This window comes from Pelobates fuscus, chromosome 11, assembly GCF_036172605.1.
Source record: "Pelobates fuscus isolate aPelFus1 chromosome 11, aPelFus1.pri, whole genome shotgun sequence".
NCBI lineage: Eukaryota > Metazoa > Chordata > Amphibia > Anura > Pelobatidae > Pelobates > Pelobates fuscus.
The window spans coordinates 25,822,867-25,838,776 of NC_086327.1; the positions used below are offsets into that span (position 1 = coordinate 25,822,867).

Genomic DNA, 15,910 nt, shown 5'->3' on the forward strand with positions numbered 1-15,910 from the left:
ATGCTGCAAGAAGGACCTTAAGTTGGCTAACTGAAGCTGTTCCTTCTGGTTTCTCGTTGATCCAATAATTGCTTTCCTTGGAGCAGCATTTAAATTCTCTTGGTGCGAGGCAGCTCTCTTCATATATTGCCATCAACATGTTGTAATGTCTATATAGGTATCTGGATATATATCCAGAAAAACACAGCGGGTCTGACAACCCTAAACGTAATTCTTTTTATTTAGTTTATTTTTAAACACAGTGCTCTGACACATTTGGGATTATATACGTTAAACTATCAAACAAATTGTTTTCTACCTTGCCCGAAAGTTAAATTGTTCATATAATTTAATTTACAAAAGATGAAAGTGTATATAACTTTGATGATAGATATTAAAGTATGAAGCTATCCATGGCACCGTGACAATCCATCTTGTGTAGTAACGTCCGTATTCAGTCTGGCACACTCATCCTGTTTTGATTGTGAAATTGTACGAGGCCGCAAGCTGCGATAATTTGCTTCTCCAACAGCACAGAAGCTCTGACATGATTAATCCAGGACAGATTTAAGGATTCAGTTAACATTTTTGACTAAATTTCAGCAAGTCATTAGGCAGAGAGCCCTGCTGTATAAATTAGGTCAGCCTAGCCTTAACAATATCTCGTGGGATTTGTTTACTAAACAACGGATTGTGGTGAATTGAAAACCAAATTAGCAAATTGGCGAATTTTTCCAAATCAGTAATTTTTTACTAACATTTGCAATTAATTTAGAATTTACTACAATCTGCTGTTTAGTTAATAAGCCCCTTTAAATACATCTGACATATTTTATTTCCCTGCACCAACAAATAAACTTTAAAATACCCCTTTATAGTAATCAGTGATTGGTTGGTGGGCTTTGTCCAATTAAAAGCTGGGTCCTATAAAATATTATATATTTCATAAACTGTTATTTAAAAATACATTAGTCTAAACCCTCAAGTAAGTAATGGTTTATTTGCTGCTTCGGATCATTATTAGGAAAGTAACCCCTTAAGAAATAGACAACGTTTGGCACTCCAGATGTTGTGGACTACATCTCCCATAATGCTCTAAACGCCATAATGACCGCAAAGCATCAGGGGAGATGTAGTCCAAAACATCTATATTGCTAAAGGCTGCCTACCCCAGGTGAATACTGTCATAACAATCTGTTGTGTAATTTTCTTTAATGATACAATTTTGTAGAATGTCCTACTTATTGAATAACAATAATCTGTAGGGGCCAGTGCTAGATAATCAGGAATCTCATCTTGCTTGAAGGTATTTATAGACCAGATTGTGATGGCGGTGAAGAATGCCATAGATCCCTATGGATTAAACAGAATATACAATGGTTTATTAGGTTAAACTCCTTCAGGACCCTGGATAAGGCAAAGCCATTGAAATGATGATATGACTGCTTATTGGGTAAGCTGGTGGAGTGGAATCTTTAATCTCATTATGGAACCTTCATCTCCACCAAAAGAATTCTGAATTCATTTACGACCAACATGTATCATGTTTTTTTAATGACTTGAAGCAGCCAGTTATAATCGTTCCAGTTATTTATGGGAATTTGAAGCTGGTTGAGAAACATGGGTAATCCCAGTGGCTCTTGTTAACCTGAATCTGCCTTTTTATTTTTACCACTAACTGGGCAAGTCAAAGAGACAAAGCCATGTTTCCATTCTGTTCTTGGGGTGTCAGGAGAGAGAATACGTTAGTAATCAATCTTGGTATCTTTCGTTTGTATTATATGTATAGTGACGCTACAAACCGAACATGGTAGAGTCTAGTGCCATGGGAATAAAAAAAAGGAAATGGTATTATATCTATGGAGAGATCTATTTATCAAACCATGGCTGTGACGACAGCTGACCTGCAAATGTAAACTAAGATGCATTTTTTTTCTTCCTGGTTATTTTAGTCAAAATTTTTATTGAATAAACGTAATTTAGGATACTGGGTTTACAGCACTGTGTTGACTCTCGGGATCCCACAAGAGTAAATACAGAGAACAGATGTTGCGATACTCCAGGACGTGTTGCGACTCTGGCGGGCCAAGTGGCCAACGACAAAGATGACAAATGCTGTAGAGCTTGATTAAAGCTCCACCATTTGTAAAATGTTGTCAACCTGCAAGGTATATACAGAGAAACATAGTCCCTACTTTGTCTTATATATAGCTTTTAAAATAAGCATTGTTTTAAAAAAGGAAAAACATAGGGCAGCCCAGGAGGAGATAAAAAAAAACCCATTATTTTAAAAATAAATAAATGACACAGCTGTTTAACTCCTAAATGGCAGAGAACGGAGCAGTGAAACTGCAACACCAAAACTGAACTGCTTCATTAAGCTAAAGTTGTTTTGGTGCTTAGAATGTTCCTTTAAGTAAACCACACCTCTAAAACCTCATGCCTTTAATATGAGACTTTTAAAATGCATTTCTTTGCAGCTGTATTTTAAACATATGGCCTCTCATCACATCTCATTGTCTTATAGCCAGAGGTATGCCTAGGGTACAGTCTGACCATAGTGCCTTGCAAATACCAATTTTGCCAGCTTATTATTTTATATATATTTTACTAGGGAAAGACCGATTATCGGTCTGGCCGATATTATCGGCTGATATTCTGTATTTTCAGCAATATCGGTATCGGCCAATAAAGATACCGATATTGGCGATAATGCAGACCAGGGCCGCACACTCTTACCTTCCCAGCAGCTCCCTTCAGCTCCCCTGTCTAAATTTCGCGAGTCCCGCGGCCATCAGAGCATTGTCCACGGGTTACCATGGCAACGCTCTACGCTGCACACAGACCGTGAGAGTTAGACAGGGGAGCTGAAGGGAGCTGCTGGGAAGGTAAGTGAGACTGTGCTGGGCCCCTCTGCACAGTCCATGCCACTGGACCACCAGGGAATGCCATATCCCCCCTCCCTGGCCAGGTAAGAAGCAGGGATGGGGGACTAAAACATAAAAAAATTAAATTAAAAAATATATATATATGCCCCCCCCCCCCCATATTACACACTTAACATACCTACACAAACACTCACTGCACAAACACACACACGACACGCACACTGCATTCACTATACACACACTACACAAACACACACTCTGCATTCATTATATACACACTGCACAAACACACACTGCATTCACTATACACACACTACACAAGCACACACACTGCATTCATGATATACACACTACACAAACACACTGCATTCACTATGCACACACTACACAAACACACACTGCATTCATTATACACACTACACAAACACACACACACTGCATTCACTAATCAAATACTCTCACTGCATCCACTACACACACATACATTCTTGAAAACATAAATAAATTCTGACTGGCATGTATATTTTGTGCATTTACCTTAATAAAAAAGGATTTGTAAAAAAAATAAAAATAATAATAAACATGTTCTATTAACAGTAGATTTGTGTCGAAATTGTTTATTTTAAAAAAAATGGTAAATGTACAGAATTTCGTTATCGGCTTTTGGCATGAAAGTTCACAGATTATCGGTATTGGCCCTAAAAAAAAAATCAATATCGGTCGATCCCAATATTTTACTGATATCACACGATGCTGCTGAGGAAACACATCTAGATGGAGAAAGTGTTTGAGCAAAAGGGGGATTAAGATAACGCTGGGCCCAGGGCAGGATACATTTATTTATTTTTAACATAACACACTAAACAAATGGATTGGGATTCCCCATTCACTCTTCACGTAGGGATAATGAGTAAGACCAAGCAAACTCATGCTTCTGGGGCTGTTGTCTAAGCCCTCGACACCAAGCAGCCGCCTAAAATTGCCTTATGGTTAAAGTAATACTATAGGGTCAGGAACGCAAACATGTATTCCTGACCCTATAGTGTTAAAAACACCATCTATCTCCCTCCCACCCCAGGTTCCCTTTGCCTCTCTAAATATAGTAAAATGTTACTTGTATTCAAGCCTGCAGCTGCTGCCTCGGCTCCTGATCTGCCTGCTTGGCTGACATCATCAGTAGTTATTCTGTGCACCAATCACAATGTTTTCCCATAGAATTGGCTGAGACTGTCAAGGAGGCAGATCAAGGGCAGAGCCAGCACAAGTCAAACACAGCCCTGGCCAATCAGCATCTACTCATAGAGATGCTGTAAATCAATGCATCTCTATGAGGAAAGTTCAGTGTCTGCATGCAGAAAAGACAGTATTTACTGCAAAAAGCCTGAAGGTAACGATTCTACTCACCAGAACAAATACAATAAGCTGTAGTTGTTTTGGGGACTATAGTGTTGTTTTAAAAAACAGGGCATTTGGCAAGTTAATAAATCAATCTTCTGGGTGGCTGGTAGATTAATGGGATGATGATAGCCTCAGCCTTTCCAATAATATATGCAGGAAAAAAAATCTAAATCATAAAATCTATTAAAAAGGAAATTGCGAGCATCGTGTAATCTGCTATTACATAAATTGCTTTTACATACCTTAATTACGTTCTGTATAAAACTTGTAGTAATAACTCAAGAGGACAGTACAACACAGGTTTACCAGGCGTTCTAGTCAAATGTTTTTATTGAAAAAAACTTCGAAATATTATAACTTCAACAAAATAAAAAGGGGGTACAAAAACACCAAAACAAAAGAGAGGAAACGGTTTCCATCCACATGTTCATTATCAAACAATAGAGTTATTTTGAAAAATAAACAATTGTACGAATAACATAAGAAAGCAAACATGCATGCATTAAATGGTTAAAGTGTCAACTATTTAGTTTACCCAGCGTTCTAAGAATTGGCAGCCGTTTCGCAGAGATAATGTTTAATTATGCAGACATGTAGGTAGGCAGCAAGTGCTGAGCATTTCACAAATACACTCGTAGCCCTGACATTGATCCGTGACTTAGCGTCTTGAGGGTCACTAATGATTTTTTGAAGAATGTACTAAAGATCTCGGCTTACTGTAGCTCCGTACAAAAATAGAGCTCGCAAATGAAATCTGAGTACTGCAGTTTATCAGACTTTTTTTTTTTTTACTGAAGTTTTTTTTAACATTTAACAAAAAAAAAACCCACAAACTAGTGCAAAGTGATTGTCCAGAATGTACACACCGTCATATTTTATTGACTAGCCATAATAAGACCATTTGCACATCACATCCATAATATTATTTTTACGCTGTATATTATACATTATTGCTTGATTTTGTTTTTGTTCATTATTAGGGAAAATTGTCTTGTTACATTGTATATTTTTGCGTGTCATTTGTGTAAGTGGAATTTTTATTTGTGACGTGTATTTATTAATAATGTGTAAACACAGCACACTGGTTAAAAACTCCTGCTGTAGAGAAAAACAAAAACCTTTTTTTTTTTGTAGGTGAAATCTCATGCCTTTGTTTTCAAATTTTAAAAAGTGTTTGGTTTTTTTTGGCAATTTCATAGAACTGTCAATTAAGATAAAGAGGATTTGTCGAAATATTTGCTGCAGAAATGTGTCCATGTGCAACATGTTCACTTATCTTCAGTCCTAATTTGTTTGTCAGACATCAGCACAACAAATCAGTCAATGTCAGCTGGTAGAATTGTGATAAACAACAGCAATTATGGGTTGAATCTATTCTGAAGATGTGAATACCAGTTGATCCTGTCTTTTTTTTTTCTTTAATCGCGAGGGACTTTCCATATGTTCCTTGAGATAAATATTTACTTATGTGTTCTGCACATAAAACTCTTAGTAATTCTGTTTCCATGCCTACGTAGCATTTTTCCAGTTATTTAATCAAATATGAGTAGCGTCAATTTGGACTGGGCTGTTGCTTACTCCTGACCGTTAGCTGTTAACTCCTTCAAAATGTTTTAAACAAGTTATGATGGTATTTATTTAAAAAATAGGATGTATAGCTTGCCCTGATATCTTAGGTCAAACAGCAGTTTAATCTACAGATTTCTGTTCAGGAATACTTTTCAAATGTTTAAGTATGTAATTGTACACAATTTTATTTTTTCATTCGTTCATTACAGAAACAAAAAGTGTTAACACTCATGTTGTAGCCCATGGAGCACCACAGCTAAGTGGAATGGACCTTGACATGGCTAGGAGACAGGCATAGGAGGTGTTTAGTGTGGGGGTTAGGCTAAAGAAAGTGGGGGTGGGGTTTTGGCTATGGGAGTATATATAGTGGCCATTTTAGATCAGGGGCCATCTTAATTTAATCATCACTTGGCTGTTTTGTCCCACTCACCCTCCATTTTTTATGGTTCTAGCTCCCGGTCATGGCGGCGATGGATGGATAGACAAGTTGGGGTGTAGGTCGTTTGTCCAGTTCTAAGAGAGTTTAGTTCGCTAAGAACAGTTAGGTTTGGAAAGTTATTGGTTGGTTCGAGCTTGTTGGTAGCTCCGAACCCGGTGTGTGTAGGGTGTATCTTGGTATACCCCTACATTGTGGAGTATGGTGGTTGGTTTGAGCTCGTGGGTAGCTCCGAACCTGGTGTGTGTAGGGTGTATCTCAGGTATACCCCTACATTGTGGAATATGGTAAATCATGCACTCGGTGGCAATGGTTTATGTGGTTATATGTTAAATTATATGTTAGAATGTGGTATCATGGATTATTTATGTGGGTAATTGTCTGGGGTAGAATTGGTAAAGGACTTGGGGTTGATATGCAATGTTTAAGGATGTTGACAATGACCATTTTAGAATGTTTGTTTTATTTGATTATTAAAGCTGTGATCTTTTTCCCAAAAATAAGGTGTCTGAGTGTCCTTGGGGTTTTTAAATTGGTAACGCATATGCTGAAAAGGCGACTATGCATATGTCATGCAACAATTGAGGCATTCTAAATAGTGTAAAACCATAAATTCTGACTTTTGTTGTGGTAGTTCAAAAATGGATAAATAACAAAACGGTATGATTTTTAAAAAAAATTTAAGGAATGCAGCTTCCTAACAATGCCTCCATAATATAAAATAATGTCTCTATTGTGGGCATATTTTACCCCAAATGTCTGTGCTATATCGTACTTTGCAGGCTGCTATCTCGAGTTCACCTGATTTAATTTGGCTGTAAGAACATTGCCAAAGTGCTTATAATTTTGATAGTTATGTCAAGATGACGTGAGGTTATTGCTAACAGACTTTATTCTACAGAATCTTAGTGAGAACGAGGAAAACAGGGAATTTCAGAATTGACAAGAAATTTGCTAGTTTTACGAAACTAGCAAAACTGTAGTTCTATTACTTGGCCGTTTTCCTGGCGTGCCTGAAATTTTAAAATTCCACTGTAAATTTTCACATTTTAAAATTTAGTGAATACATTTTATTGAGTTTGTCACTTGGAGGTAGGACGGTTGTGTGCACAGCTGCTCCAAGAGTTGAATCATCCAGAAATTAAAATAATAGTTAGAATAGACAATTTTTATAGGTTCTGGCTGGCTGTTATTTTTCCTAATTTCGAGAATAAATGTTGACCTGAGTCTCCTTTTTTTTCCTCTTTTTTTTTCAGCCCTGCTATGTAAAAGTAAAAGAATGGGTTGCGCTCAATATGTCTTCAGTAAGAATTTTTGGTATCTGTATCCTAATTGTCCAGGTAAGTGAATTTGAGCTCCCTTGTAGACCTCTGACCTGAGAGTATAGTAATGCCCAAAATTTAGAATGGCAATAACACTTTATCAAAGGTCAGCTTGTGAGAACTAGTACATAGAACAAGTTTAAATATAGATCTAAAAGTTCTGAAACACATCTATTTTTCATTCCATTGCCCCAGGAAGTATGCATTATTTAGCATGCTGGGGCTGCCATTTGTACATTTTCTGTTCACTAAAAAATGTACCCATCCAATCAGAATACATCTTTTCAATGTGCCAGTTGTTTCTTCTTGTCTCTCCTGCTTCCTCTAAAATGTAGAGCTTTGTACTGCGGTTTCATATAAATGTAATTTAAAGGAACACTATAGTCACCAAAACAACTCTTAGCTTAAAGGACCACTAGAGGCACCCAGACCACTTCAGCTCAATTAAGTGAACTGGTTGCTAGGTCCCCCTAGTGTTAACCCTGCAGCTGAAAATATAGCAGTTTCAGAGAAACTGCTATGTTTCACTGAGGGTTAATCCAGCCTCTAGTCGCTGTCTCATTGACAGCTGCTAGAGGCGCTTCCGCGCTTCTCAATGTGAAAATCACAGTAAGAAGATGCTGGACGTCCATAGGAAAGCATTGAGAAATGCTTTCCCATGGGCGGTTTGAAAGCGCGTGCAGCTCTTGCCACGCATTTGCATTTCGGCGCTGACGTCAGTAGAGGGAGGAGAGTTTACCAGAGCTGAGGTGAGCCCGGCGCTGGAGAAAGGTAAGTGGCTGAAGGGGTTTTAACCCCTTCAGCACAGTGGGAGTGGGACCCTGAGGGTGGGGGGGACCTAAAAACCCTATAGTGCCAGGAAAACAAGTTTGTTTTCCTGGCACTATAGTGGTCCTTTAACCCCTTAAGGACCAAACTTCTGGAATAAAAGGGAATCATGACATCTCACGTGTCCTTAAGGGGTTAATGAAGCAGTTTTTTTTGTATAGATCATGGGTAGCCAAACTTCATGTCTGTAAGAGCCTCATGTTAAAATGTAGAAATATTCAAGAGCCGCAATTAGATTTATTGGAGTATTCAACAGAACCCTCCATGTATTTTTTATCCCCCCTAGCCCCTCCATTCATGTGTTTCATGCCCTTGCCCCCAAATGTCTCATTCCCCCAGCACCTCCATAAGTCTCATTCCCTTAGTCCCCCCCCCCCCATGTGTCTCATTCCCCCAGCCTCCCATGTGTCTCATTCCCCCAGCCTTCCATGTGTCTCATTCCCCCAGCCTCCCATGTGTCTCATCCCCCCAGTCGCCTATGTGTCTCATTCTCTTCTACTGGTCACGCTACAAGGAATAACAAGCTGTAAAACGCGCTACCCTCCTGCTGGTCAGCCGGATCCTGCTCTGTAGATTACATTTTAATCACACACAGGAGGCTCCTTCAAGGTCTTGCAAACTATAGACAGTACAGGAGATAAGAAAGTCTAAATTAAAAATACTGTGTAATAAAGTAAGTGTAAACATTAGATCTCTCTTTACAGGAAGTGTTTAGGAGGGTTGTATAGGTAAAATGCAGCAAGGTGTGACTAAAACTGTATAAACAAAGTAATTTACCCAAAAATGAGTGAGACTGCAGGGGTATAATCTATAAACCAAAACTGCTTCATTAAGCTAATATATATTGATGTTACTATATATTTATTTGTTGACACCTCCAGATGCAAATACAAAATGATTTTGCCTCTAATCTCAAATGGTGTTAAAAATAAAACAATGCCTAGGGGCAGAGGTCAACAAGGCATTTGTCCATGAATTTCTTCTCACCAGTCCTGAATTTTTACTTGCTAATGGGTAAAAATTTTGAGCCTGGTGTTATATAACGGATAACTGAATGTGCATATACATCTATATAATTTATGGTCCCTGTCAAAAAAAGGTTAAGAACTACAACATTAGGACATGTTTATTGTTTCTAGATCTTATTTAATATTATATGTCTGTGTATTTTTTCATGTTGTCATCATGCACAAAGCAACTACAGATACAAACAACACAAGCTCTGCAGTTCGAGGTATGGCTCTGCTATACTACAGCAGAAGAAATTGTTATACCAGCAGTTTTCTAGATTGCTCTCACATGTGTACGAGCATTTACAGTGCTTTCCCCAGAGTAACAAGTGTGTTATACAAAGCTATGCTCAAGCTAATTGCCTGCCTCATACCGCCAACATTGACGTCCCTAGAAGTCAGGCGCCAGTCGGAGGAGGGTAAAGGAGGTGGGCCAGTGACAAAGTGTAGATGTAAGTCTAGCAGCACCCCATTTGTCCAAGGGTCCATGAGTAGGATTGAGGCAAATTTATTATCGCCCTGTGTCTGTTGTATTGGAAATCTACAAGAGTAAGCTCTTTCACCTGACCATAATAACTTCCACAATCTTTTTTCTCTTTTGTTCCACACATAGGTCTTTGGTCTGGTCTTCTCTATGCTGATGTATTGCCAGGTCCTGAAGGCTGAGAAATATTATGAATGAGTCCAGTGTCCTTCAAGGAGCCATATAAACTATCTCTATGTCTGCTATTTTTCCATGTCCATTGTGAGAACCCACTAAGAATGGCCATTCTGACTACTTACCCAGGAACGCCAAGCTGCCATTAATTCTTCTAACAGCAGACGGACTTGTATCTTCCAATTCTCTTTCAATCAGTCTCTGCACTATCACTGTGGCCTCCAGACTATGGAGGGCGTTACTTTTATACCTTTTAAGGCTACGCCAGCTTGAGCAGGTCTACAGAATTTGGCTCCAACATTTTTTTCTTACAAGTGTAAATTTGAAGAAGTTGTTTCACAGATGAAGAACTGAAATTAAGCCATAAACAAGACGCTTTTTGGCTGTCTTCAGATCTGTTGCCCAATGAGGACATTCCAGGGATAAAACTTAATACATTGCATACCCGACCTCGAGACCTCAAGGAGGTCAGCCAGAAATAAAACATTAGAGACTGTTCGCAGTAAACACAGATGTAGAAATAGCTGAGTATCTTCTGAGAATAGCAAAACAACCTTGTGACCGGATCTGATACTCAACCAGGAGAGCTTCGGTTCCCAAACGTTTTGACCTGACGCATGCAGGCAAGGCATTCTGGAGCATGTGTTCCACAGTAAGTGGAGAGCCACTATTTGAACTCTATGGGACATTGATCCCTTTTATTCTAAAAAAGGAGAGAATTTTAAATTGCCATGTCACAACTTTACAATCCAATCCAAATATCCTTTTTTAGCTATTGAGTTCTGATAAATATTGAAAGGTTTGTCAAAAAAGCACAGTTTCAAATTTTTATTTTTAGAATCTTGACTTTTATGTTACATGTCCCAATAATCATAGGACGTATCTCAGCTTATATTGTTATAATAGATCTTCTACAAAGCACAGTAAGGGTCCATGCTCCTGGGAGTCACGAGAAAAGCACATATGGTCAATAAATAAGCATTATGTAATGTTAATTCATTACGCTGTCCTTTATGCTACTGTATGCAAATGTTTTGAGCTACGTTTTCATTTAGAGATTAAAAGCTACAGGTCTAATATCTGATAGGAAACCGATTACAATTACTTTTTTGGCGCTTACATATTCCGCAGCGCTGTACAATAGGTAAACAAGACAAACGTTTAATTCTATGACATGAGCTTACAATGTAAAGGATCTGCAGGTTTTTTTTTTGTTTTTTTTATTATTTAAAGCCTTCTTTATGTAACACGACAGAGGGAACATTTCATTATTCATTTTTGTTTTATGTATGTGTGATAATGTTCCAAACAATGCAATAGCAGATCTTGGTCCTTCGTTTGGACCTAAAATTTGTCCCCATGTAATTTTGATGAGTCCCTTTTTGCAAGAACGGGACATTATATTCATCCGGTCCCAAGCAACTATCCCAGAAAAGAGCAGTACAATTGATAAAGGAAATAAAAGGACATTCTAAGCACCAAAACCACTACATCTTAACGTAGATGACAAATGACAATATTTACATTTGGCTGAAAACACGCCTCTAGTGGCTGTCAACCACCCACTAGAGAGGTGCTTTCTCCTTACATCATTTGTTATTTAAGGACTTCAAGCTTGGCAGCAACAAGCCAACATGATGATGCCGAATGTGTCTAATGCTTGGATTGGCAAATTGCTGCCCATGCAGTATGAAGTATAGGAACGGAGTGACTGAAGTCAGTCTGTTCAGATGCTTTAGCACTGGCAATGAAGCCAGTGTGTTGGCATCACAGAGTAGGGTTACCTTGCTTGGGAAAGTGTCATATGCAAAGCCAATCCTTCAAACCAGGGGGCAGGACAAACAAATAATCCGATGATGGTTTTACAGTAATATAACACCCATTTAGCTGTGGACATGGCAGTGCTGGGCTGAACCTTACATAGAATATATCATTTATCTGTATGATAAATAATATATTCAGGTCCTTCGGGAGCAATGGCAGTTAAAACGAAACGATCGCTACAGTTTCACATTAAGCTACATTAAGTTCTCTCTAAGGTCCAAACTTTTTTTAGACCATCCAATAAAATATCCTTTGTGTTGGCGGTACTTCAAACAGGTACTCACCTGATTTCAATGATCACTTCAATTTAATTATTGTCTCAAATGCCTCAAAAAGTGCTTTTGCCATTGCTAAAAGATATCTAAACCCCTTTTCTCAATCAAATCTAATTGCAATCATTTACAATACAATTCAGCCTGTAACAACATTAAGGAAATAAGACATAGAAGCCTAGCTGTGTGTTCACAAAGGATGGAACAGTATACCAGGTCTCTGTTCCACCAGAGTACATTTCACAGGAGAGAACATCAACCATCTGGAATGAAAGGAAAAGCCCCCCGTTGATAGGAAGCAGTGTGATACAGACAGACGTCGATTTCGGCAAAATCATGTTACTGCTTTATTGCCGCTTGATTCAAGACCGTTTCTTTTGTTTCCAAAGCTTCTTACGGTCTTTAGAAAAAGATCAGATGTCCTCTACCTTCCTAGAAGTTTCACTAGATATTTTTATCGAGTCAGCGCGAAAGGTTAAAGAAGGTATAATCATATCCTTAATATTGCAGTGAACACTTTATTTTTACTGTGCAAATTGTGTTGCTGTGGTTGTTCAAAGCATCGCATGATGGACTGTTTCAGTGCTGAACCACTCAGTACTCACAAGATGTGCTGATACAGACCAGTTTGAGAAACGACTGAATTTACACGTAGCCCTAACAAGCCAGTTTATTACTGAATTTTCTCATCCTGTTTGATTAATTAACTTAATTCGGACAAACTAGAAGGATTTCCTGGTGTCCTGATCTATCATGCTTTACTACGGAGCTATGGGCTGGATCAAGCATACCTATTATTATATACAACACCAGTGTTTTATGACTTTTTCCCAACTGTAACTAGCTTAGAGTGTAAATATTAGATGTAACTGAACACAAAGTATACTCTGTATTGTGTTTAAATACCAATAAATACTGTATTATTCACCTTTTTGTGTCCTTTACAGCCAGATTCCTACCGGAGTGCCTATACTAGTGCAGCGATGGATTATCATATTTAGACCTAAGCTGTTACAAGGATTACAGTTCCTTCATAGACTGGCCAAGCATCTTTTAAACTAGTTCCGAACATATGAACATCATGGTTAGCCGTTACAGTTCTAGAATGATACATTCCAATTTTTTATTAATTCAATTTTTATTTGCATTCGTGTTATACAGAGGTGATAAATTAGTTTTAAAAAAAAATCATATTTGGTGTCAACAATATTGTCATTGTATATTCATCACACACACAAACATTAAAGGGACACTATAGTCACCTAAACAACTTTAGCTTAATGAAGCAGTTTTGGTGTATAGATCATGCCCCTGCAGTCTCACTGCTCAATTATCTGCCATTTAGGAGTTAAATCACTCTGTTTATACAGCCCTAATCACACCTCCCTGCAAGTGACTTGCACAGCCTTCCTAAACACTTCCTGTAAAGAGTCATCTAATGTTTACACTTCCTTTATTGCAAATTCTGTTTCATTTAGAATTTATTATATCCTGGTCTGTTAATAGCTTGCAAGACCTTGCAGAATGCTACTGTAATTAATAAAAGTTAAATTTACAAAGCAGGAGACAAAACCATTTAAGGTAAGTTTCATCTGATTGCAAACAAGACCATTTTGTTTCTATTCAGGCTGTCAGTCACAGCCAGGGAAGGTGTGACTAGAGCTGCATAAACAGAAACACAAGTAATTTAACTCCTTAATAGCAGAACATTGAGCAATGAGACTGCATGGGGCATTAACTATACACCAAAACAGTATCATTAGGCTGAAGTTGTTTCGGTTACTATAGCGTCCCTTTAATTGAATCTGTACAATAAATGCAGATCGGTAGATATGCAGATATTCTTGAAATAAACAAAGACGCTAACTTGTTTGGGCTAGTTTACTAACAGATTAAGTTACTTTTTAAACAGTTAACATTTAAAGAATACTTAAAGGAACACTATAGTCACCTAAATTACTTTAGCTAAATAAAGCAGTTTTCGTGTATAGATCATTCCCCTGCAATTTCACTGCTCAATTCACTGTCATTTAGGAGTTAATGCACTTTGTTTCTGATTATGCAGCCCTAGCCACACCTCCCCTGGCTATGATTGACAGAGCCTGCATGAACAAAAAACTGGTTTCACTTTCAAACAGATGTAATTTACCTTAAATAATTGTATCTCCATCTCTAAATTGAACTTTAATCACATACAGGAGGCTCTTGCAGGGTCTAGCGAGCTATTAACATAGCAGGGGATAAGAAAATCTTAATTAACCCGTTAAGACCGCAGGACGTACCATGCCGTCCTTATTTGGGCGGCTCTAAACGCCGCAGGACGGCATGGTACGTCCTGGGCGGTCTTACCCCCCACGTGGCCGGCGGAACATGGCCGCTGCAGATCGCAGTCGGGGGGCATGCCTGGCCCCCCAGGCAGCCCCCCTGTGCCTGGGGACCGCGGTCTGCAGCTTCCGATCGCAGTGACAGGCTGTCACTGCGATCGGTATTTACCATGTGTCAGCCGATTTTAAAATCGGCTGACACATGGAGCCGGCGGAATTCTCTGCAGCAGATCGCGGTCGGGGGACATGCCTGGCCCCCCAGGCAGTCCCCCTGCGGTCAGTGACCGCGATCTGCAGAGTATGATCGCAGGGAGAGGCTGTCTCTGCGATCTGAATGCAGAGACAGCCTCTCCCTGCGATCTGATCGCAGTGACAGCCTGTCACTGCGATCAGAGTTACTATGTGTCAGCCTATTGGCTGACCCATAGTAACTTCAGGCAGGATCCCCCTGCAGATCGCGGTGGGGGGCATGCCTGGCCACCCAGGCACTCCCCCTGTGGCCAATTACCGCGATCTGCAGGAGGTGATCACAGTGACAGCCTGTCACTGTGATCACTGATCCTGTGTGTCAGCCAGTGATGTAAAATCACTGGCTGACACTGTCTCTGCCCCTCTCCTCCCCTATTAACCCCTTAATGTAAAAAAATAAATACATTAAAGTTAAAAATAAAATACACTTACATCATTTATATATATATTATATATATGATCTATATATAATATATATATATATACGCACACATTTACACATACACTAAGTGTATTTTAATATTTATATATATAATTATATATATATATATTAATATCAAAATACACGTAGAAGGATATTGATTAAATATATACATAATTATAATTATATATATATATATTATAATAAAAAAATATGTAAATACGTAAAAAAAATTAAAATAAAAAAATAAATAATTAAAAATATATATGTGTGTAATTTCATTCTAACTGTATTTTGATAATATATATATATCTATATATATATAGATATATATATATATAGATATAGATATCAAAATACACGTAGAACGAAATAATATATATATATGTATATACCCAAGTATATACGTATACATCACTATATGTATACCTATATATAAATAAAAATAATAGTAAAAAAATTATATACATATATATATATACACACACGTGTATATATAATAATTTTACATATATATTTATGTAATAATTTTACATAATTAGGTATCCTAATTAATTACAATTAGCGGGACCTGCCTAACAACCCAGGCCGAAAGTATAGGGAATTTAATTTGCTAGCACTATATTTAACCCTATAACTTTCCAAGACACTATAAAACCTGTATATGGGGGGTACTGTTTTACTCGGGAGACATCGCTGAATACAAATATTTGTGTTTCAAAACCGTAAAAT

General features: G+C 38.1%; 1 protein-coding gene and 1 long non-coding RNA gene across 3 annotated transcripts in view; both read left to right on the top strand.

Moving 5' to 3' along the window:
- LOC134577509 (tetraspanin-4-like) overlaps positions 1 to 11,337 on the top strand; it is an 83,501-nt gene extending 72,164 nt beyond the window's left edge. For both annotated transcript variants that reach the window (XM_063436277.1, XM_063436276.1), the window contains 2 exons: positions 7,527 to 7,610; positions 10,044 to 11,337. In XM_063436277.1, coding sequence (XP_063292347.1) covers positions 7,527 to 7,610; positions 10,044 to 10,112 — 153 coding nt within the window. In that variant the 3' untranslated portion in view covers positions 10,113 to 11,337. The remainder of the gene's footprint in view (positions 1 to 7,526; positions 7,611 to 10,043) is intronic.
- The window catches only part of LOC134577512 (uncharacterized), a 747,008-nt gene extending 733,897 nt beyond the window's left edge, over positions 1 to 13,111 (top strand). Inside the window, exon 2 of the long non-coding RNA XR_010086029.1 lies at positions 12,345 to 13,111. This is a non-coding gene — a long non-coding RNA (uncharacterized LOC134577512). The remainder of the gene's footprint in view (positions 1 to 12,344) is intronic.
- Positions 13,112 to 15,910: the final 2,799 nt, after the last annotated feature.